The 25,242-nt window shown below is 41.5% G+C and overlaps 2 protein-coding genes across 4 annotated transcripts in view; both read left to right on the top strand.

Moving 5' to 3' along the window:
* Nucleotides 1-813: 813 nt before the first annotated feature.
* On the top strand, nucleotides 814-22,833 carry IFIT1B (interferon induced protein with tetratricopeptide repeats 1B). 2 transcript variants are annotated; one of them, XM_050805757.1, is made up of 2 exons: nucleotides 814-905; nucleotides 20,948-22,833. In XM_050805757.1, exons 1-2 carry the CDS (start codon nucleotides 901-903, stop codon nucleotides 22,365-22,367), a joined length of 1,425 nt encoding a protein of 474 aa, XP_050661714.1. In that variant the 5' UTR covers nucleotides 814-900; the 3' UTR covers nucleotides 22,368-22,833. The 2 variants fall into 2 exon arrangements, with proteins under 2 accessions (XP_050661714.1, XP_050661715.1); XM_050805758.1 differs by lacking the exon at nucleotides 814-905 and adding an exon at nucleotides 15,462-15,569.
* Nucleotides 820-25,242, top strand: part of IFIT1 (interferon induced protein with tetratricopeptide repeats 1) — a 41,164-nt gene continuing 16,741 nt past the window's right edge. The window contains exon 1 of one of the 2 annotated variants that reach the window (XM_050805756.1): nucleotides 820-905. In XM_050805756.1, the coding sequence (XP_050661713.1) occupies nucleotides 901-905 (5 nt within the window). In that variant the 5' untranslated portion in view covers nucleotides 820-900. Of the gene's footprint in view, nucleotides 906-15,471; nucleotides 15,570-25,242 lie in introns of those variants that run through there. The other variant, XM_050805754.1, reaches the window with a different exon arrangement.

Consider the following 25,242-nt stretch of genomic DNA (forward strand, 5'->3'; position numbering starts at 1 on the left):
TTGCTTTGTAACAGATAATCTTCAAAGCAGTAGAAACAGAAGAAACATAAGGACAACTCAGAAGAACTATGTGAATTTGGATTTAGATTTTTAACCCCCATGACCCAATCACATTCTCTGACTGCATTACGTATGTTTCTCTACTGATCAGCTAAAATATTGTTTAAATCACTGATGGTGAACAGTAAAGATCATCAAAACAGTCAATACACTTGAGTAGGTTCCACTATAGTCAGGGTTTGCAGTAATGCAAATGCTACTGGAGGATGTAACCAGTATGGGACCTTTCTTACAGACCAATATCTCAAAATTGAGAAGGGGTTGTTTTGCCTAACACAGCCCCACAGAAGAAGACCTAACCATCTGCAACCTCATTCTTCCACAAATTGACAATGACTTTCTACAGTATTCTTTTAGGCACAAACCACTGACTCTGGTCTAAGGAGCTTCCATTGTAGAAGTCCCTGGAACCACCTGGCTGGATACATGTGATAGTAACAAGTTTGACAACAGAGTCTGACATGATTCACAAAAGTATACGTTCCTGTCTGCCACTGGTTTTTCCACAACACTGAATGTCATCATAAGGTCCAGTTATCCTCTATCTCCTACACCACATTGACCCCAGCAAGGGAATTTGCATATCAAAACTGTTTCTCACACACACATCCTCTTAGCTGCCAAAACTCAGCATGTATTTTGTAATCAAAGCAGAGACACCCCTCTCTCTCTGTGTCATTTCACCCTGCCAATTCACTGGGCATCAAGGGTGTAAAAAACTGCCTGGATATACCTCCCATATATAAGCACCCAGCTTATCTGAGGAGCCCTAAAACTCTGTGGACAAACCTTGAAGGAGCCTCCAAGCCTGAACCAAAGCACTACTGTCTTCACAGCATCATGAGGTAAAGGCTTTCTCTGCTTCACTGACCTTATTTCTGCACACTTTGAAATTCTAAAACTTTCCTTAAGGGCCAGTTTTTTGACAGGCCTTCTCCTAAGGGAGTTGTCTCACTGGTGGTTCTGACCCTGACCATGATAACTGAGAAGAGTTTAATAAGGGGGCTATTTAAGACAATATGGGCAAAGTTTAGGGAAATCATCAGGAGATGGTGCTTGTTGGTTGCAGGAGAGAGGGAGGAGGCGTGTTGTTTTACAACAGTGGTAACATGATAATCCTGGGCCTACAGGAGCAAGAGGAGAGAACCAGACCCAAGGAGACTCTAAGCTATGGCTGTAGGGGAGGGGCTTCTCAAGAGGTCTTTGGTGAAAAAATCACTGACAACCTCAAGCAGAGCACAGTGGGAGCTTAAGAATTAATACCATGACCTTCACCTCCTCCTGCAATTGAGTATCTGGCTGGTGCTCCCCAGTGGGTCAACCCCAGAAGAAAGTAAAAAATAAAAGAGTTTTGGAGTTAATAAAGTCCAGAGTCAGCTTCCCAAGCACAGAGCATGGCGAAGAATGTAGGAAAGTAGATCCAGAGGGGCAAGATGAGAATATACGTACAGAGGCAAGTTTCCTAACTCCTGTTACAGAGCTCGCTTAGTAAGGGCAACTGACTTAATAAGAGCAGCAATGCTCTTAAGGAAATAAACGAGAAAGAGTTTGGATATCTTATTTCCAAAGATGTCATTTCTGTAGCACTTTCTAATAGAGGGACAATTACCCAGGCAACACTTAAAGACTGTTCACCAGGGAACAGAGGCCTGAGTCTAGAGAGGAGACTGGCATGGGGACCAGTCAGGGCAAGAGCATTGAGATCCTTTTAGGCATCCAGGTGAGAAGAAGCAGCTATTTTTCTTTTTATTTGATAATTTGGTTAAATTCTGGTGGGAAAAAGAAGCTACTTTTAGAGATGGCTGTTTTTCTGTTGTTTGTTTGTTTTTGAACCAAGTCAAATTTTGTGATTACTGTGAAACTATGAAACTGTGATTACTATGAAATTTACTTTTCACTGAATTAACTGTTCTCAAAGTGTGGTCCCCTGACTAGCAGCATCAGCATCACCTGGGAAGGTAGTAGAAATGCAGATTCTCAGGTCCTACCCTAAACTTGCTGACTCAAAAACTCTAGGGTGGGGCCCATCAATCTGTGTGTTCTAAGTTTTCCAGGTGATCATGTTGCCTGCTAAAATTTGAAAAACCACTATACTAGATGTTAGAAAATAAGAAATTTTGTAGGCGTTGTGATGTTTGTTCCACAAAATATATATTTCTTTTTTTCCTGCTGTATTTAGAACTAGTGACCTGCAGAAAATGTTTTCACTCAAAAGTATTCTGACCTGCTAGAGTTCTCCCATCTGATGCTGCAGTCAGTGGGAGAGGAAGAACTTACAGAAAAAGGGACTCTTCTTTTGAGATTCCTTTCTAGCAAACACATAGACCTGTCTTGAGAAGAAATTATAAGTGAAGGATTGCAAAAAAATTCACCACAAGAGCACCCAAGTCTCTCTTTTTAATATAATGGGCCCCTGGTCATAAGATGTTAGTTGTGACTGGGCATGGTGGCTCACACCTGTAATCCCAGGACTTTGGGAGGCCGAGGGGGGCAGATCACGAGGTCAGGAGATCAAGACCATCCTGACTAACATGGTGAAAACCCGTCTCTACTAAAAAATACAAAAAATTAGCCGGGTGTGGTGGCAGGCGCCTGTTGTCCCAGTTACTCGGGAGGCTAAGGTGGGAGAATGGTGTGAACCTGGGAGGCAGAGCTTGAAGTGAGCCGAGATTGTGCCACTGCACTCCAGCCTGGGCAACAGAGTGAGACTCTGTCTCAAAAAAAAAAAAAAAAAGGTGTTAGTTGTGTCTGCATCTGTGGAGTTGACAGAAAACAAGCCTTTCATTCCCCGCTGCTTTGGTAGCTAGTCTGTGTGAAAGGTTTTGCAATGGCCTGTGCCTATGTTTCTAGAAGCCACTGACCTGAGGTGGCCTAAGGGGAATCTGGACTATCCCAGACTGAATAATGCCCACATAAGAATACTCCTGATCCCACTGGTTCAGGGATAAAGGAGCAGATTGAGCTCCTCCTTCCATTCATGCTTATTAATCAAGACAGCTTAAGTGGAGCTTAAGTGGACAAGATCCAGGGAAATGCCTGACAAAATATGGTGATGAGTCCCTGTCTGCCACAGGCATACAGGGATTAGGCCACTACATACATGCACGAACTCATTGTTTTTTTTTTTTTTTCAGATAGGGCCTCCCTCTGTCACTCAGTCTGGAGTGCAGTGGCATGATCACAGCTCACTGCAACCTCCACCTCCCCAGGCTCAGGTGATGCTCTCACCTCAGCCCAAGTCGCTGGGACTACTGGTGTGAATCACCAGGCCTGGCTAATTTTTGTATTTTTTTGAGAGAGAGGGTTTCGCTGTGTTTGTTGCCCATGCTGGTCATGAACTTCTGGGCTTAAGCAATTCACGTCCCTTGAACTCTCAAAGTGTTGGGATTACAGGCATTAGCCACCACGCTGGGGCCTAATTTGATGATAATATGTATACTACTAATAACAGCACTTTCTGTATGCTCACCAGGTAAAAGGAGGACTTTAGGCTCTCAGCATTTCTATTTTAGAGAGTGAGGACACCTCTAGGGTGATAGTCTACTCCGTAGTCTTCCCAGGGCCCAAGTCAAGAAAATACCTGTTGATGAACAACCACCTATAAGAAAGAGCAATAATTCTCTTCTGGAATTTGGCAGGGCAGCCTTATAAGGTTGTGTAAGTTGTGCACTTGAAATTCTACAATCTCAGTGAAAGACAAAAATCTAGTATACTTTTTTCCATCTATCAATGCATGGCCATGATTAGATCACTCAGAGGAAGACTGATATCTTTCTACTGCTCACAAATGTGCTGGGTGGGCCAGCAGCTGAGATGCTGAGATTGGGTACATATTTAGAAAGCTTGGAATGGCTTATCTTCAAATATTCCAGAAGCTCTAGAGTAATGGAAGCATGTGTGGATTATTTTCCCTGGGTAGTGTCTGTTCTCATCATATAGCACAGGCCACAGTGGGCATGAGTGGAGGATTTGGGTCAAAAACTCCTGCTGATTCCATCTTCTATATGGGTGGTGACTATTTTCAGTGAGGATTCTTAAGCAGAATATTGATTTTGCCTACTCCTGACCCCACCTCACCCAGCATATGTCCCCCACACACACTTTCACACACAAGTTTCATTGGGTAATCTTCCTGGGCCACAGTTGGAAGGAAGATTTCTGAAACTCCTCGTCTCAGCAGTCAACTACACAATGCTATCATAAAGCGAGAAGAGACAGTGCCAGGACGCTCATATTCCACAGACTCAAGGATGGAGAAGATGGCTTGGGATTGTGGGCAGGAATGCTCTCAAGGAAGGTCTAAGCATAGTAGGGAGTTTTTTAGGGGGAGACTCTGAGGGAAAAGCAAGGGCTGTATTGAGCTGCCAGCTGTGCTCGAAGCGGCAGTCATAAGCCTGAGTATCCTCTGCCCAACTTTGTGGTGCTATTCATTATCTTGTGAATCCTTTCCTTTCTTCCTTTCTTTCCTTTCCTTTCTTTTCTTCATTATTAATTTTTTTTCTGAGACAGAGTCTGGCTCTATTGCCCAGCCTGGAGTGCAGTGGCATGATCTCAGCTCACTGTAACCTCCACTTTCCAGATTCAAGCAATTCTTGTGCCTCAGTCTCCAGAGTAGCTGGGACTACAGACATGTGCCATGACGCTGGCTAATTTTTTGTACTTTTAGTAGAGATGTAGAGATGAGTTTTCACCATGTGGCCCAGGCTAGTTTTGAACTCCTGAGCTCAGGCAATCCACCTACCTCAGCCTCCCAAAATGCTAGGATTACAGGTGTGAGCCACCACACCCGGCCATGAACTTTTTCTTTCCCTTTATTTTCAAAAAAGAATGTTTCATAGTCTGTTTATTTGGGATTAGATTGTGGTTATATTATATTATGGTTATATTGAGTCGGGATTCATATAAAAATAGTTTTTGCTATACGTTGCTATATAGAGAGTAAAAGAAAATTTCATAATGGTCCTCTCTGGGATCATTCCTTGGGCCTAATGGATAGAAAATATGTCAAGTATAGACTATAAGGTAGGTAATTAGTTGAGAACACAGAAGCAAATATACTTACACGGGATGTGAGGACCACTTTTTCAACTATTAAGGACGAATGTCTTTTTCTTCCTTCATGTTCTTATAGGGAGACTAGGACTTCAGTTCCACTTCAGAGGAGCGTGAACTATTGGGGAAAAAAACCCTTCTGGTCCCACTGACCTCATATTATTCTCTCTTCCTCGTGGGTGGCTGATGGATTACTCTAATTGTTGAGATTTTGGTAGCCTGTACTCCACTAGGCTTCAGGGTTACCTGATATCAGGAACACTGACTTACAAAAGTGGGACGTGCCACTTCTTCAAAGACACACATATTCCCTATGTAATGTTCATTCATGCCTCTCCTTTTGTCCCCATCAGTAAGGCTGCCATTGTGAGGTAGTTCCACCCATTTGGAACCCCTCCATTTAGGATTGGTTGAGTAAGTTCACACAGGCAAAGGAGATAGGAAACACTACCACGTTCTCCAGCCTGGCTTGAGCATTCATGAAGTCCAGCATTTGAAACCGTATTCAGCTCTCATATTTTACTCAGAACACTTCATGGGAGGAGAGAAAACCAAAATGTGTTTACGTGTTGAGAACATGAAAAAAATGAGTAAGGAACCCACCTTTCTGTGAACCCTCTCTCCACATTTCTTCTGACAGCATTAGTCATGCACTGCAAAGTCGGGAGGAAGCAGAAAGAAGATGGGTTTTGCAATGTTGAGGGTGGTGCTGAGATTATTTTGATGTTAGCAGAATTAACTTCTTTTGAGTTGACTTTTCGACTTCACGTAACCTATCTGTTGGCACTACGAGATGATTAGCATTTCCCCATGGTTTTTATGTCAACCTGTTCTCTTTCCTGATGACATGACCGTAGAACCCAGAGAGGCACCCGATAATGGAGGCAGGGATACTAGGACAGAGAATATTTGACTATTTGAAGTGCTGGCTTCATTTTCAGTGGACTGAACACTTTCCTAAAACGTAATTAATTCCTGCATACTTTTACAGTGAAGAATCTGATGGAAAGCTTATCGAAGACAGCCTGATTCAGCTGAGATGTCACTTTACATGGAAGTTGTTAATTGAAGCCCCTGAAATTCCTGATTTAGAAAACAGGATCTGGGAAGAGATTCAGTTCCTGGATACCAAATACAATGTGGGAATACACAACCTACTAGCCTACGTGGAACACCTGAAAGGCCAGAATGAGGAAGCCCTGGTGACCTTGAAAAAGGCTGAAGACTTAATCCAGAAAGAACATGCCAACCAAGCAGATATGAGAAGTCTGGTGACCTGGGGCAACTTTGCCTGGGTGTATTACCACATGGGCAGACTGGCAGAAGCCCAGACTTACCTGGACAAGGTGGAGAACACTTGCAAGAAGTTTGCAAATCCTTCCTGCTATAGAATGGAGTGTCCAGAGATGGACTGTGAGGAAGGATGGGCCTTGGCGAAGTGTGGAGGGAAGAATTATGAACGGGCCAAGGCCTGCTTTGAAAAGGCTCTGGAAGGGGACCCTGAAAACCCTGAATTCAATACCGGGTATGCGATCACTGTCTATCGCCTGGATAACTTTAACATAGCAGCAGAGAGGAATGAGACATTTTCTCTGCACGTCCTAAAACGAGCTGTCAGGCTAAATCCAGATGATGTATATATTAGGGTTCTCCTTGCCCTGAAGCTTCAGGATGGAGGACAGGAAGCTGAAGGAGAAAAGTACATTGAAGAAGCTCTGACCAGTATGTCTTCACAGACCTACGTCTTTCGATATGCAGCCAAGTTTTATCGAAAAAAAGGGTCTGTGGATAAAGCTCTTGAGCTCTTAAAAATGGCCTTGGAGACAACACCCACTTCTGCCTTCCTGCATCACCAAATGGGGCTTTGCTACAAGACACAAATGATCCAAATCAAGGAAGCTACAAACTGGCAGCCTAGAGGGCAAGATAGGGAAACTGTGAACAGATTGGTTCAACTGGCTATATGCAAATTTGAAAAGACTATAATGTTAAAGCCCACGTTTGAGATGGCCTATGTTGACCTGGCTGAAATGTATGCAGAAATAGGCCACCACAGAAAGGCTGAGGAACATTTTCAGAAAGTGTTACGCATGAAGATCTTTGAAGATCAGCTAAAGCAAGAGATTCATTACCGCTACGGCTCTTTCCAAGAACACCATGGGAAATCTGAAGATAAAGCAATCACCCACTATTTAAAAGGTTTGAAAATAGAAAAAATGTCCCTTTCCAGGGAAAAACTTCTCAATGCTTTAGAGAAATTGGCTAAAAGATGTGTTCACCGGAATGTACGGGTTGTGGAAAGTGTCAGCCTCCTTGGGCTCATCCACAAATTGAAAGGAGAAGTAAGTGTCGCCTTGCTGTGCTATGAGAGGGCTCTGAGGCTGGCTGCTGACCTGAACCCTATGTTTTAACACAGAGGTCACCACTACCCGTTTAATGGTCTTATAACTAAATAGAACAACTATGAAATTAAATAATGCAAACTTAAAGCTGTTGGAACTTTACCTTATTTTGAGCCTTGAGAGGAATGTGGCTGTGTGGCCTGAGTTATGTAGCATGCAACTGCAACTTCTGCTTTTTCCTGTAAATGATCAAGAAAGGCCTTGTGGCACCAGACACAAGACCCCCTGAAAGTATCATCCCTCCTGATGGAATGGTAAAGCAATCTTTCTTGGAATGTAGCAAGTAATAACTGATCAAATAGCTACAATGTATGTACCGACCTTATATGGAAAATGCTGCAACCCTGTTTACTGCCTGTGTAAGTTAAACCTTAACTTCCCCACTTTGGAATGCTAACTCCAACCATTAGGTGTCTGTGTTTCCTGAGTGATTACCCTCAAGTTTGTGCTCAAATAAACTCTATACTTAATCATAGTTTCTTAATCCCATTATTTGAGATTTAGACAACAGTCTTTCCCAATTGCTGTCTTCAAAAATATATAACCTGATGACATACAAAATACTTTGGTATAACACATACTCTATTGCCTGGCCACCCCCGTCATTCTTTTCTCTTCAATCCATGTGTCTGTGGCAGGAGCATCTATTCTTCCACAACACATCCCTGCATTCATTCACCAAGGCTTATTAATGCTGTTTTAGGCAACTACATCTGCTGGGACAATAAGAATCATTTTCCTTAAAATTTTACCTTTGGAATGAGCAGTTTTCATCCTCAGTCTCCCAATCAAAGGAGACCTAAACATGGAAGGTTTCTATTCCATGTGGCCAGGGTCACTGACCTGCAACAAAACCTAAGAGCAAAACCAATGAGCAAAGACAAGAATTAGAAAGGAGGGAATTTCAGGAGTTCTACAGCATTCTAGCTGGACTTCTATTTCCCAAGGCCCTACTGTAGCCAAGACCTGCTGGTCAGTGAGCCAAGCCTAAAATCTTACAATAAACTCAAATGTTTGTTTACATGTGTCCAGTTGCTGGTAATCACAAGGGATCTATGTGATCCAAACACATTACCGGACATTTATTCACACCTGAGATCACACCTAAAATCACACATCTAAGATCACACCTGAGAGCTTTGCTAAGATCACAAATTCTTGGAGTGTATTTTATTGGTCATATTCAAAAGCATGTGTATTTTAGGTTTGGTTTCAAATAGAAAAATGCAGAACCAACTACACAGCATTAGAAGTCCTGAAGCAGAGGAAGTGATGGGAATAGAAACCTGACCGAGAATTTTTATAATTTTTATTCATTTATTAGAGTCAGGGTCTTGTGATGTTGCTCAGGCTAGAGTGCAGTGGCTATTTACAAGCACAGTCATAGCACGCTTTGGCCTTAAACTCCTGACCTCAAGAGATCTTCCCTCCTCAGCCACCTGAGTAGCCAAAACCATAAGTGCCTGCCACCATGTACCACTTCCTACCAAGAATTTTTTAAAATACTAGGGAGGCATTTACTACTATAGACCATGGGATTGGAAGATTGACTTATGTTACTTGGATCCTTGAGAGCTGGGATTGACCAATGATGGAGACTTGGGAGAGTGGGGAGACATGGCAGGGGAGTGGAGTCATTTAGATGACATGTGGAAAGCACAGGAGTAACACCTTTTTCAACTTTGTTGATACTAAACAAAGAATATACTTATTAAATTTAACCAGAGGAAACTACTATTGACTTTTTCCTGTAAACAAGGTGTGATTTGGGCTCACCTGGCCTCTGAATTCCTTACCTGTAACTGCCACAGAGCTTCTTGTAGGGAGGATTTGCCTCCACTCATGGAATTAATCTAAATGAGAAATCTGAAGACATAGCTCTACTAATTAGAAAACACAGAGACAATGTTCTTCTAACTGGACAACTTTAAGCTTTTGTTTGGCTTAGTTCTGTAATTGTTAGTAAACCAACAGCTATTTGCTCCTTAGCTACTGGTTACTCTTGGCAAAAAGAAGTAGCAGGAGAGTTATAGTCCTCTTGGCTGAATTCATCACAAATGAAGTAAAATTACTCAGCTAGTTAGTAAGTTGTGAGGAAATTAGGTTGTATTGAATCAAATTCACTCATTAATTAATATTGAAACCTTCCCACCACTCCAGGTACTGGAGCCAAAACCTTTTCCCTTAGCAACTGAGGCTACTTAATAGAGTTTATGAGTCTGTGGGTATATGAGTGTGTGTGTGTGTGTGTGTGTGTGAGAGAGAGAGAGAGTGTGTGTGTGTGGGGGGGGTGGTGGTGTATGTGTTTGGATGAGCACCAGGTAAGTCTTAAAACTATTTTAGGCTAGGCACGGTGGCTCACGCCTGTAATCCCAGCTCTTTGGGAGGCCAAGGCGGGCAGATCATGAGGTCAGGAAATCAAGACGATCCTGGCTAACACGGTGAAACCCCATCTCTACTAAAAATATAAAAAATTAGCCGGGCGTGGTGGCGGGTGCCTGTAGTCCCAGCTACTTGGGAGGCTGAGGCAGGAGAATGGCATGAACCCAGAGGCGGAGCTTGCAGTGAGCCAAGATCGTGCCGCTGTACTCCAGTCTGGGCAACAGAGCGACACTCTGTCTCAAAAAATAAATAAATAAATAAAACAAATAAATAAAAATAAAAATAAACTATTTTAACAACATCAATTCACCATACCCTGGGAACGTAAGAGGGACTCAATGAACAATTATGGATTGGTTGGCTGAATATCATCTAAAGTGCTGCTTTTATCAGTGGCTTCTACATGCAATATGGGCCAGCGAAGAAGAGGGAAAAAATTGGAGGGTATATAAAACTTATATCTACCTGCTTACATTAAAATGAAAACAGTGGACGGATAAATGAAATTTTGTAATGGTTACCAATAAGAAAAAGAGGAAAAAGGAAAGGGACAGCAATAGGAGCCAGACTTCTCTGTGTTTGTTTTTGCAACCATGTCAGTATATTGCCTAATTATAAAACCAAATTTATATTTAGAAAAGCAATTCACATATGTATGCTAAATGTTTTATCAATTAATTGTACTGAAGGCCCTTTTATGCAAAAGAAAATATAAAATAAATGGATGGGTGGATAGAGAAATGAGTGGATGAATAGATATGTAATAAAGTAAATATAGTAATATGTTAACTGTATAATCTAGTTATACAAGTGTTCATTGTAAAATACTCTCAACTTTTCTCTCTGCTTGACCATGTATAATAATAAAATGTTTGGATAAAAAGGGCAAATAGCAGTATCTAAAAAGTACAGCAAACTGAGACAAATGATCCAAAATATGCAGGCAATAGTGGATAAAATCACATAGGGAGGAAGGATTCCAAGTGATTTTAAAATGTGCTATAATTTGACTCTACATGTTTAATAGGATATAGCTTATTAAAGAAAACATGCAAAAAAATTCCTTTTTTTTTTTTTTTTTTTTTTTTTGAGACAGCGTCTCGCTCTGTCACCTAGGCTGGAGTGCAGTGGCGTGATCTCAACTCACTGCAATCTCTGCCTCCTCGGTTCAAGTGATTCTCTTGCCTCCACCTCCTGAGTAGCTGGGATTACAGGTGGGTGCCACCACCCCAGCTAATTTTTCTATTTTTGGTAGAGACGGGTTTCGCCATGTTGGCCAACCTGGTCTCGAACCCCTGACCTCAGGTGATCCACCCGTCTTGACCTCCCACAGTGCTGGGATTACAGGTGTGGGTCACCACACCTGGCCCCCCAAAAATTCTTACACTCTACTTAGCACCATTCTGGAGGTGTTTTGTTAATTTTATTATTCAGAGATGGTTGTTGGTGTATTATGTAAGAGATCACGTGAAAAATAACGTTGGTATCGCTTCGAAAAGGAATGTTTAGTTTGGGAGGAAAAATATGTATGTAAGATTTTTTATGTTAAGTAAAAAAATCCAATGTACCTGAGTTTGTAAGATTCATGATATTTTTTATTTTCAAAATATATACACAGCATCCATGTCATTTTCCTGGTTTTAATATTGTACTACAGTTATATAAGATGTCACTATTTGGGGAAGTTGGATGAAAAGTACACAGGATCTTTTCTGAAACTTCTTGTGTCTATAGTTGTTTCAAAATATGCCTGAAATGTAAAAAAAAAACAAAAAACAAAAAACAAAAAAACAAACAAAAAAAAACAGGGCTGATAAAAATTCTAGTAGTACTTGAATAGGTTGCAGTAAACCCAACTGTGGGTCAAGGTGGGCTGAGTGCTCTCGTGGGCTGAGAGGTCTCTTGAAGTTTCATGAGAAGATATGTAAGTCATCAAATCATTTACAACGAAGAATTTCTGGACTCCGAGTCCTCTCTCCATGGATGCAATTGGAAGCAGTTTAGGAAAAATCTCAGAAGCCAACAAAATAGTTTTCATACAGTGGTCAGAACACTGAGAATTACATTTCTCAGAAAATAGGCTATAGCTAAAAATATCTTTCTGATTGAATACATTCAAAGAGTATATAACATGTAATTAGCAGAGATATTCCCATTGTTAAATGTTAAATTATAATTTAAAAAAAGAAATATCTAGAAACTTAACTTTTATGATTATCTGAAAAAATGTAAGGAAAATCAAAGACGCAGGAAAATGGAAATGGATTGATGACTTCAGTTAAGGCTTTGGTTTTTATGATCCTAGCATGAAGCATCTTGTATGTCTTTCATGTCACTACAGTGCCTTCATTTAACTATGATTACCAAAAAACAAGTACAGTAGCAACTTCTGCAGTACAAACTGACAGAAAGGATGACTGAGGAGACAGAGAAGCCCAAGGAAGTAGTACCACCTAGGGGCTGAATTTGTTTCTAACAAGAAATCAGCTTTTCATTAGGTAACCAGGTCACTAGATACTATTCTACCTGGTCATTAGCAAGCTGACAAGAGATTTTAGACTACAAGAGATGATCTTGGAAAAGACAGGGGCAACTTCTATGGAGCCCGTTCCTTAATAAGCTGTGATTGGATATTTCAGACCCTTCAACAGAAATGGCTTAGCATCTCTCCATATTATAATTTTAAAAAAAATACACTCAGAATAACATTCTTTTTCCATATCATCCTGTGAATGAAGAGGAGACTGAGGAGCTCATTACCCATTGTGTAGGTGAGGAAACAAGGCATGGAGTAGTAAAATACTGAATCTGGGCCTCACAGAACAGGAAGTGGGTTCAGGGATTGAGTCCCATCTCTCTCAGTCAGAGAATTTCAGACATACAATAGACATTAGGGATAATCGAGGCCCTGGTTCCCGGCGCAGATCTGCATCAAAATCACCTGAAGATTTCTTTCTTTTCTTTTTTTGAGATGGAGTTTCGCTCTTGTTGTCCAAGCTGGGAGTGCAGTGAAATGGCACGATCTTGGCTCACCACAACCTCCACCTCCCAGGTTCAAGCAATTCTCCTGCTCAGCCTCCCAAGTAGCTGGGATTACAGGCTTGTGCCACCATGCCCGGCTAATTAGGTATTTTTAGTAGAGACGGGTTTCTCCATGTTAGTCAGGCTGGTCTCGAACTCCCGACCTCAAGTGATCCGCCCGTCTTGGCCCCCCAAAGTTCTGGGATTACAGGTGTGAGCCACTGTGCCCAGGCTGAAGATTTGTTTTTAATACTGAGCTGGGGGCCTGTACCTAAGGACATGTTCAGATTGGTCTGGGATGGGGCGTAGTTAGCATTATTTTTGAAATTTACCTGACTGATTCTAATGTGCAGTGAGGGTTGAGATCTGTCAACCTATTCCAAATGACTTATCAGCTGAGGAAATTGAGATTCATAGAGGTGAAGCAGTTTATCATAACTGGTTAGTCCCTTGCAGAGCCCAGCTTAGACTCCTGGGAATGAACACACAACCGAGTGCTGAAATTTCGTTTTCTAAAAGTTTTATTCTCCCTGGTTTCCATTTTCTTTTTTATCTGTAAACACACACACACATGCACACACGCACACGATTAGCTTTTCTTTGTTAATGTTGTTCTATCCTGTTTCCCTCTTGGGTTTGTTTGTCCCAAAGAGACACTAAGCAAGATTCTGAATACGTAATCAGCCCGGGCCAGAGTCCCATAGAACCAAGACTGCTGCCAAATTCACAGCAATGGCAAGATAAACTTTTTGCTCATATCTCTGCATGCTATCTAGTGCATTGGCAAATTGAAAACTCATTTTTTTTCCCATAAGAATTCCAAAGACATCTTGCTCCCCAAAAGGAGATGTTTTCTAACTCATCTATTTCAACATTTGCTTGTGGCCTGATCATGTATCTGAGCACATGACAAAACCTGTCCTATTAGTTCAGAAATTCTTATTTGTGTAGCACTTTCTAACTAGTTGTTGAACTCTCTGTGGAAGCTTACAGAACTGGTGAGAGCTGACGTGGGAGATGAGTCTGGCAGAGTTGAGCAGAAATTGTTTAGATCTGGCAGTGTGCCCAGTTAAGTGTTTCCAAAAGGAAAACACTCTTGTACCTGCTCCTCTTCTGCTTCTTATTTTAAAAGACAAAGTAGGTAGCTTTATTTTAAGAAGCATTGTTTTTATTTATTGTTGTTGTTGTTATGATTATTTGAGACAGGGGCTCACTCTGTTGCCCAGGCTGGAGTGCAGTGGTGTGACCATGGCTCACTGCAGCCTCTACCTCCTGGGCTCAAGTGAGCCTCCCACCTCAGCTTCCTGAGTAGCTGGGACCACAGACACACACCACCACACCCAGCCTTTTTGTTTGTTTGTTTGTTTGTTTTTTGTAGAGTTGGGGGTCTCACTATGTTGTCCAGGCTGGTCTACAATTCCTGGGCTCAAGTGATCCTCCCACCTTGTCTTCCAAAATGCTGGGACTTACAGGCCTGAGCCAATGCACCTGGACAAAAATCTTTTTTTTTTTCTTTTGAGACAGAGTCTTGCTCTGTCACCAGACTGGGGTGCAGTGGTGTGATCTCGGCTCATTGCAACCTCCACCTCCTGGGTTCAAGCAATTCCCCTTCCTCAGCCTCCCGAGTAGGTGGGACTATAGGCATGCACCACCATGCCGGGCTAATTGTTTGTATTTTAGTAGAGACAGGGTTTCACCATGTTGGCCAGGATGGTCTCCATCTCCTGACCTCGTCATCTGCTCACCTCGGCCTTCCAAAGTGCTGGGATTACAGGCATGAGCCACCGTGCCCAGCCAAGAATCATTTTTTACTTGATGACTGAAAATAATAAGAATAATCATCACCACTTACTTGCATGCTTCTATGTGCCAAGTAGTTGCTAACTATTTAAACTCAAATTCCATGAACTGTAGTTGAGGTTGTACTGGAATTTGATTCAGAAGACAGTGTCCATGCTGCAGGAATAGAGGGCTCCCTATTCCAAACCATAGCTCCTTGCTTTTACCTCCTGCCTAAGTCATCAGGGGTTAGAAGGCTTTCTAGGTATTGTCCTCTTTCCTTCATTCCTAAACCAGATTGGTTACTTATTTCCATCAAGCTGAAACCAAAAGTAGCAACCAAAAGCCTTATTACTCAATTAAGAGTAGGTTTTTAGATTTGATAGTAGATTCCTTCTAAATATAGAAACTGAAAATAGAGCTACCTCCTTCAATTCCCATTTTTCTGTGTAGTCATCCAGAATCCAGCCACCAGCTGCCACAATAGGCAACAACGGACTGATGTTCTTTAGCGACGATGCGAATCTGGATCCAAATGCTGGCCAGTGATGGGGTTTCTGCAGCACTAGAAACATCTATGGTTATAGGTCTGCAGTTTATCTGTTTTGTCAAAATAGAAACAAAGTTTCATTTTCCCCCAAGCAGGAATTCAGCTAGCTTTACTTTCACTTTCTCGTTTCGGTTTCCGAGGTTTCCAACTTGCAAGGACACACCCACAGCTTACACCATTGGCTGCTGTTTAGCTCCCTTATATAACCCTGTCTTGGGGTTTAAAGGTAACTGAAAATCCACAAGACAGAATAGCCAGATCTCAAAGCAGCCTGGCTAAGCAAAACCCTGCAGAACAGCTGCCTAATTCACAGCAACCATGAGGTAAGGATTTCTTTGCTTCTCTGCCATAATATCTAAAATTTTTGAAAAAAATGATAATTAAATACTATTTCAACAGGTTAGATCTCAGTGAGGTCAAGTTTTCTGATTCCTCAATTTGAGTATCTGCTTATGGACTGAATGTGTGCATGCATATGTGTGCACATTCGCACATACATAAATTGCTTAATTAATGCATTTTTAGTTTGTTAGTGTGAACTTGAGGAAGCTTACCTCATGCTGTAGCCCAAAGGGGGGGGGGGGGGCGGAAATAGGAAAAGAGTTTTGCAGGAAGGGAGAAAATGATCCCAATCTGAGAGATTCCTTCCCATCAGATTCACTTCTGTCTGATCTGGGGAAGGAATGGACAGCTTGTCTGGGTAGAGGCATTGCTTTCTGCTGGTTTCTTACCACAGAGAAAAAGCAGGACCCACAAGACTTTGAAAGCCTCAGTCTTGCAGCCTCTCTGATGTCTTGTGGGTAATACAGTGGAGATGTGTTAGGAAAAGCTCACAGCCTTCCTCCGTAGGCTTCTGGTCTCACTTTCTGCACTGCGGGCCTCTTAACAGGTTTTCTTAATCAGACTGAGCTTAAGATAAACAGATTGCCTCTTCCCTGGAAAATCCGGGCTCTTGGTATATCCTTGACTGAAGATGATCCACATCTGCTTGGGAAGATCCATATCTTCCTTACCTAAAGGGCTTAATGTGGGAATTCCTCAGCTGATTTAAAAACTGTTACTTAGGCCAGGCGAGGTGACTCATGCCTGTAATCCCAGCACTTTGGAAGGCCAAGGTGAGCAGATCACCTGAGGTCAGGAGTTCGAGACCAATCTGGCCAACATGGTGAAACCCTGTCTCTACTAAAAATACAAAAAATTGGGCATGGTGGTACTCAGGAGGCTGAGGCAGGAGAATCGCTTGAACCCGGGAGGCAGAAGTTGCAGTGAGCTGAGGTTGCACCACTACACTCCAGCCTGGGCAACAGAGTGAGACTCCGTCTCAACAAAACAAAACAAAACAAAACAAAACACCATTACTTAATACTGATTTGTAAATTTTCCCCTCAATGCTCCAGTGGTCAAAATTTTGAAGGGGTAAAAATTCCAGAAAATGCACATTACGGGCCTATGATGAACCCTCCTCTGTAAACAGATGGAGTTGCTACTGATAATTAAATCATAATAATATTAAATGTTATAAAGGTAGTTATCACTTTCTGAATTCTTATTAAGTGCCAGCCTGGCTTCTAAAAGTGTTATGTAAATTATTCCTTTTAATTCTCAAAAGATACTTATGAGGCAGGTACTTCCACAGTCATGCATCATGTAACAATGAGGATACACTCTGAGAAATTTAGCTGTTAGGCAATTTCATTATTGTGCAAACATCAAACCTAGATGGTATAGCCTACTGCACGCCTAGGCTAAAAACCTGTGCAGCATGTTACTGTACTGAATACTGTAGGCAACTGCAACACAATGGCAAGTATTTGTTTATCTAAACATATTTAAACATAGAAATGGTACAGCAAAAGTGTGGCATTAAAATCTTATAGGACCACCACCAAATATGTGGTTCTTTGTGGACTAAAATATCATTATGCAGTGCATGGCTGTATGATCCTGATTTTACAATAAGGAATCTTAGATTTAGAAATGTTAAGATCACATAGACAATAAGTGGTAGCTTTGAGATACGGATCAGGATCTCTACATTCAATGATATTTCATTAAACCTTTAAATCAATGTTTCCCAAAGGGTGCCAGTGGGGGCTCATGAGATTTTTTCAGATGGCAAACTCGTTTGCTTTTATGTTTTCCTCCTTTATGTTTATGTCAACATGTACTACAGAAAAATATATATATGTGAGTGTGTATATAATTTGTAGAATTTTATTCAGTTTAGCAATGTAATTTTTTATTGTGATAAAATACATGTAAAATAAAATTTATCATTTTAATTACTTTAAAGTATACAATTTAGTAGTATTTAGTATATTCATGATACTACTGTTCAATCATCATCACTATCTAGTTCAAGAACATTTTTCTCACTATGTGGAGAAACTCCATAGCCATTAAGCAGTCACTCCCTACTTGCCCCTTTCCCCAGGCCCCAGCAACTGTTAATCTGCTTTCTGTCTCTATGGATTTGCCTACTGTGGATATTTCATATAAATGGAAACACATGCTATGTGGCTGTATTGAATTTTTATAATTTTATATTTCCTAAGCATCCCTTTTTGAATTTTAAGTTGGACTTTCTCATTCCAGAAGCAGGACTCAGTCACCCTTGACACAGTTTCTAGTTCTTCACCTTTTTCCAGTTCCTCAATGTGATTGATCCAGATATCTGCTTTATAGAACTACCTCCTGGTGACCACTTTCCTATAGCATAGCAGGGTATGACCTATTTGACTTGCCCCCACTGACCTCACCCCCCGATATGGACCAGGTAGATGTGCTGCAGTGACCACCTCTCAGTCACAGCATGACCCCTTGGCAAAACTTGCACCTGCTTGCTCTAAACCCACCAAATAGAACTTTCCGCGGGAAACCCACCTAGGTGACACCCTGGCCTCCCATAAAGGCTTGGGCCCACATTCCCCACTCGCTGGTTGAGCATGCATGTCCTCAGTGGTTCCCCCTTTCCCATTGGCCCTGCAAGGCATATTGCTCTCTTCTTTCTGGATCTGTAAGTAATAAGCTGCTTCTGTTATTTCACATACTTTTTTTTTCAATTGCCTCCTTTGTATCTCACCTGACCAACACACTCAAACCCAACTTCTTCACGGATCATGGCTTTCCGAGAGAGTGGCTATCTCGGCAGAAATAAACTAAATACATGTCAGGCAAGAACCACAAGGGCATCTGCCCAGTATAAACAAGTTTCCTATAAAAGGGGACACCTAGACATAGATCAGACACTTAGACATTAAGCTATTCATCAAAATAAAGAAATACCCCAAGAAAGTCACATTGTAAATATCCATGACCAAATACCCTGGAGCTCTTTCAAGTCAGGGCTATAGATTGTAGCCACTCTCATGAGAGAGACCTCAAGACCAAATTAGGAAAAAAAAAATACAACAGTGGCCTTTTGGATCAGTTTTTTTCATTTAGTGTAGTGCTGTCAAGGTTTATCCCTGTTGTGTCATGTATCAGTACTTCATTCCTTTTTGTGGCTACATAACATTCCACTTTAGGGATATATTAACATTTTTCTATCCATCAGTTGGTGAACATGTGGGTTGTTTCCATTTTTTGGCCATTATGTATAGTGCTGCTATGGATATCTGTGTGCAAGTTTTTATTTGAACACCTGTTTTTAATTATCTTAAGTACATATCCAGATGTGGAACATCCAGGAATGTTTACCCAGGAATGTGTCATATGGTAAATATTATGTTTAACTTATTGAGGTACTACCACATTGTTTTCCATGGCAGCTGCATCATTTTACATTTCCACCAGCAATGTATGAGGGTTTCAATTTCTCCACATCCTTATTGTCTTAGTCCTTTTTGTGTTGCTATGGAAGAATACCTGAGGCTGGGCAATTTCTAAAGAAAAAAGGTTTATTTAGCTTACAGTTCCACAGGTTGTACAAGAAATATGGTTCTGGCATCTTCTCAGCTTCTGGTGAGGGCTTTGGTGCTGTGTCAAAACACACTGGAGAAGGTCAAATGGGAAGCACATACAAAGAGGGTCTAAACCCAGGGGGTATCCTGACATTATAACAACCCATTCTCAAAGGACTAATTTACTCCCCTAAGAACCAATCCAGTCTCATGAGAATGAGAATTCACTTACTGCTACTAGAATGGCACCAGGTCATTCATGAGAGACCTACCTCTATGATCCGAACACATCCCAATAGGCCCTATCTCCAAAATTGTGACACTAGAGATCAAATGTCAGTAGAAGATTTGGTGGGGACAGTCAAACTGTATCAAAACCTTAGCACTTGTCAATACTTGTTCACAATTGTTTGTACTTTTAGTAGAGATGTAGAGATGAGTTTTCACCATGTGGCCCAGGCTAGTTTTGAACTCCTGAGCTCAGGCAATCCACCTACCTCAGCCTCCCAAAATGCTAGGATTGCAGGTGTGAGCCACCACACCTGGCCATGAACTTTTTATTTCCCCTTATTTTCAAAAAAGAATGTTTCATAGTCTATTTTTTTGTGATTAGATTGTGGTTATATTATATTATGGTTAAATTGAGTCGGGATTCATATAAAAATAGTTTTTGCTATACGTTGCTATATAGAGAGTAAAAGAAAATTTCATAATGGTCCTCTCTGGGATCATTCCTTGGGCCTAATGGATAGAAAATACGTCAAGTATAGACTATAAGGTAGGTAATTAGTTGAGAACACAGAAGCAAATATACTTACACGGGATGTGAGGACCACTTTTTCAACTATTAAGGACGAATGTCTTTTTCTTCCTTCATGTTCTTATAGGGAGACTAGGACTTCAGTTCCACTTCAGAGGAGCGTGAACTATTGGGGAAAAAAACCCTTCTGGTCCCACTGACCTCATATCATTCTCTCTTCCTCATGGGTGGCTGATGGATTACTCTAATTGTTGAGATTTTGGTAGCCTGTACTCCACTAGGCTTCAGGGTTACCTGCCATCAGGAACACTGACTTACAAAAATGGGACATGCCACTTCTTCAAAGACACACATCTTCCCTATGTAATGTTCATTCATGCCTCTCCTTTTGTCCCCATCAGTAAGGCTGCCATTGTGAGGTAGTTCCACCCATTTGGAACCCCTCCATTTAGGATTGGTTGAGTAAGTTCACACAGGCAAAGGAGATAGGAAACACTACCACGTTCTCCAGCCTGGCTTGAGCATTCATGAAGTCCAGCATTTGAAACCGTATTCAGCTCTCATATTTTACTCAGAACACTTCATGGGAGGAGAGAAAACCAAAATGTGTTTACGTGTTGAGAACATGAAAAAGATGAGTAAGGAACCCACCTTTCTGTGAACCCTCTCTCCACATTTCTTCTGACAGCATTAGTCATGCACTGCAAAGTCGGGAGGAAGCAGAAAGAAGATGGGTTTTGCAATGTTGAGGGTGGTGCTGAGATTATTTTGATGTTAGCAGAATTAACTTCTTTTGAGTTGACTTTTCGACTTCACGTAACCTATCTGTTGGCACTATGAGATGATTAGCGTTTCCCCATGGTTTTTATGTCAACCTGTTCTCTTTCCTAATGACATGACCGTAGAACCCAGAGAGGCACCCGATAATGGAGGCAGGGATACTAGGACAGAGAATATTTGACTATTTGAAGTGCTGGCTTCATTTTCAGTGGACTGAACACTTTCCCAAAATGTAATTAATTCCTGCATATTTTTACAGTGAAGAATCTGATGGAAAGCTTATCGAAGACAGCCTGATTCAGCTGAGATGTCACTTTACATGGAAGTTGTTAATTGAAGCCCCTGAAATTCCTGATTTAGAAAACAGGATCTGGGAAGAGATTCAGTTCCTGGATACCAAATACAATGGGGGAATACACAACCTACTAGCCTATGTGAAACACCTGAAAGGCCAGAATGAGGAAGCCCTGGTGACCTTGAAAAAGGCTGAAGGCTTAATCCAGAAAGAACATGCCAACCAAGCAGATATGAGAAGTCTGGTGACCTGGGGCAACTTTGCCTGGGTGTATTACCACATGGGCAGACTGGCAGAAGCCCAGACTTACCTGGACAAGGTGGAGAACACTTGCAAGAAGTTTGCAAATCCTTCCTGCTATAGAATGGAGTGTCCAGAGATGGACTGTGAGGAAGGATGGGCCTTGGCGAAGTGTGGAGGGAAGAATTATGAACGGGCCAAGGCCTGCTTTGAAAAGGCTCTGGAAGGGGACCCTGAAAACCCTGAATTCAATACCGGGTATGCGATCACTGTCTATCGCCTGGATAACTTTAACATAGCAGCAGAGAGGAATGAGACATTTTCTCTGCACGTCCTAAAACGAGCTGTCAGGCTAAATCCAGATGATGTATATATTAGGGTTCTCCTTGCCCTGAAGCTTCAGGATGGAGGACAGGAAGCTGAAGGAGAAAAGTACATTGAAGAAGCTCTGACCAGTATGTCTTCACAGACCTACGTCTTTCGATATGCAGCCAAGTTTTATCGAAAAAAAGGGTCTGTGGATAAAGCTCTTGAGCTCTTAAAAATGGCCTTGGAGACAACACCCACTTCTGCCTTCCTGCATCACCAAATGGGGCTTTGCTACAAGACACAAATGATCCAAATCAAGGAAGCTACAAACTGGCAGCCTAGAGGGCAAGATAGGGAAACTGTGAACAGATTGGTTCAACTGGCTATATGCAAATTTGAAAAGACTATAATGTTAAAGCCCACATTTGAGATGGCCTATGTTGAGCTGGCTGAAATGTATGCAGAAATAGGCCACCACAGAAAGGCTGAGGAACATTTTCAGAAAGTGTTACGCATGAAGATCTTTGAAGATCAGCTAAAGCAAGAGATTCATTACCGCTACGGCTCTTTCCAAGAACACCATGGGAAATCTGAAGATAAAGCAATCACCCACTATTTAAAAGGTTTGAAAATAGAAAAAATGTCCCTTTCCAGGGAAAAACTTCTCAATGCTTTAGAGAAATTGGCTAAAAGATGTGTTCACCGGAATGTACGGGTTGTGGAAAGTGTCAGCCTCCTTGGGCTCATCCACAAATTGAAAGGAGAAGTAAGTGACGCCTTGCTGTGCTATGAGAGGGCTCTGAGGCTGGCTGCTGACCTGAACCCTATGTTTTAACACAGAGGTCACCACTATCCGTTTAATGGTCTTATAACTAAATAGAACAACTATGAAATTAAATAATGCAAACTTAAAGCTGTTGGAACTTTACCTTATTTTGAGCCTTGAGAGGAATGTGGCTGTGTGGCCTGAGTTATGTAGCATGCAACTGCAACTTCTGCTTTTTCCTGTAAATGATCAAGAAAGGCCTTGTGGCACCAGACACAAGACCCCCTGAAAGTATCATCCCTCCTGATGGAATGGTAAAGCAATCTTTCTTGGAATGTAGCAAGTAATAACTGATCAAATAGCTACAATGTATGTACCGACCTTATATGGAAAATGCTGCAACCCTGTTTACTGCCTGTGTAAGTTAAACCTTAACTTCCCCACTTTGGAATGCTAACTCCAACCATTAGGTGTCTGTGTTTCCTGAGTGATTACCCTCAAGTTTGTGCTCAAATAAACTCTATACTTAATCATAGTTTCTTAATCCCATTATTTGAGATTTAGACAACAGTCTTTCCCAATTGCTGTCTTCAAAAATATATAACCTGATGACATACAAAATACTTTGGTATAACACATACTCTATTGCCTGGCCACCCCCGTCATTCTTTTCTCTTCAATCCATGTGTCTGTGGCAGGAGCATCTATTCTTCCACAACACATCCCTGCATTCATTCACCAAGGCTTATTAATGCTGTTTTAGGCAACTACATCTGCTGGGACAATAAGAATCATTTTCCTTAAAATTTTACCTTTGGAATGAGCAGTTTTCATCCTCAGTCTCCCAATCAAAGGAGACCTAAACATGGAAGGTTTCTATTCCATGTGGCCAGGGTCACTGACCTGCAACAAAACCTAAGAGCAAAACCAATGAGCAAAGACAAGAATTAGAAAGGAGGGAATTTCAGGAGTTCTACAGCATTCTAGCTGGACTTCTATTTCCCAAGGCCCTACTGTAGCCAAGACCTGCTGGTCAGTGAGCCAAGCCTAAAATCTTACAATAAACTCAAATGTTTGTTTACATGTGTCCAGTTGCTGGTAATCACAAGGGATCTATGTGATCCAAACACATTACCGGACATTTATTCACACCTGAGATCACACCTAAAATCACACATCTAAGATCACACCTGAGAGCTTTGCTAAGATCACAAATTCTTGGAGTGTATTTTATTGGTCATATTCAAAAGCATGTGTATTTTAGGTTTGGTTTCAAATAGAAAAATGCAGAACCAACTACACAGCATTAGAAGTCCTGAAGCAGAGGAAGTGATGGGAATAGAAACCTGACCGAGAATTTTTATAATTTTTATTCATTTATTAGAGTCAGGGTCTTGTGATGTTGCTCAGGCTAGAGTGCAGTGGCTATTTACAAGCACAGTCATAGCACGCTTTGGCCTTAAACTCCTGACCTCAAGAGATCTTCCCTCCTCAGCCACCTGAGTAGCCAAAACCATAAGTGCCTGCCACCATGTACCACTTCCTACCAAGAATTTTTTAAAATACTAGGGAGGCATTTACTACTATAGACCATGGGATTGGAAGATTGACTTATGTTACTTGGATCCTTGAGAGCTGGGATTGACCAATGATGGAGACTTGGGAGAGTGGGGAGACATGGCAGGGGAGTGGAGTCATTTAGATGACATGTGGAAAGCACAGGAGTAACACCTTTTTCAACTTTGTTGATACTAAACAAAGAATATACTTATTAAATTTAACCAGAGGAAACAACTATTGACTTTTTCCTGTAAACAAGGTGTGATTTGGGCTCACCTGGCCTCTGAATTCCTTACCTGTAACTGCCACAGAGCTTCTTGTAGGGAGGATTTGCCTCCACTCATGGAATTAATCTAAATGAGAAATCTGAGGACATAGCTCTACTAATTAGAAAACACAGAGACAATGTTCTTCTAACTGGACAACTTTAAGCTTTTGTTTGGCTTAGTTCTGTAATTGTTAGTAAACCGACAGCTATTTGCTCCTTAGCTACTGGTTACTCTTGGCAAAAAGAAGTAGCAAGAGTTATAGTCCTCTTGGCTGAATTCATCACAAATGAAGTAAAATTACTCAGCTAGTTAGTAAGTTGTGAGGAAATTAGGTTGTATTGAATCAAATTCACTCATTAATTAATATTGAAACCTTCCCACCACTCCAGGTACTGGAGCCAAAACCTTTTCCCTTAGCAACTGAGGCTACTTAATAGAGTTTATGAGTCTGTGGGTATATGAGAGTGTGTGTGTGTGTGTGTGAGAGAGAGAGAGAGTGTGTGTGTGTGTGTGTGGGGGTGGTGGTGTATGTGTTTGGATGAGCACCAGGTAAGTCTTAAAACTATTTTAGGCTAGGCACGGTGGCTCACGCCTGTAATCCCAGCTCTTTGGGAGGCCAAGGCGGGCAGATCATGAGGTCAGGAAATCAAGACGATCCTGGCTAACACGGTGAAACCCCATCTCTACTAAAAATATAAAAAATTAGCCGGGCGTGGTGGCGGGTGCCTGTAGTCCCAGCTACTTGGGAGGCTGAGGCAGGAGAATGGCATGAACCCAGAGGCGGAGCTTGCAGTGAGCCAAGATCGTGCCGCTGTACTCCAGTCTGGGCAACAGAGCGACACTCTGTCTCAAAAAATAAATAAATAAATAAAACAAATAAATAAAAATAAAAATAAACTATTTTAACAACATCAATTCACCATACCTGGGAACGTAAGAGGGACTCAATGAACAATTATGGATTGGTTGGCTGAATATCATCTAAAGTGCTGCTTTTATCAGTGGCTTCTACATGCAATATGGGCCAGCGAAGAAGAGGGAAAAAATTGGAGGGTATATAAAACTTATATCTACCTGCTTACATTAAAATGAAAACAGTGGACGGATAAATGAAA

The sequence above is a fragment of the Macaca thibetana genome, chromosome 9, assembly GCF_024542745.1.
Source record: "Macaca thibetana thibetana isolate TM-01 chromosome 9, ASM2454274v1, whole genome shotgun sequence".
Classification (NCBI taxonomy): domain Eukaryota; kingdom Metazoa; phylum Chordata; class Mammalia; order Primates; family Cercopithecidae; genus Macaca; species Macaca thibetana.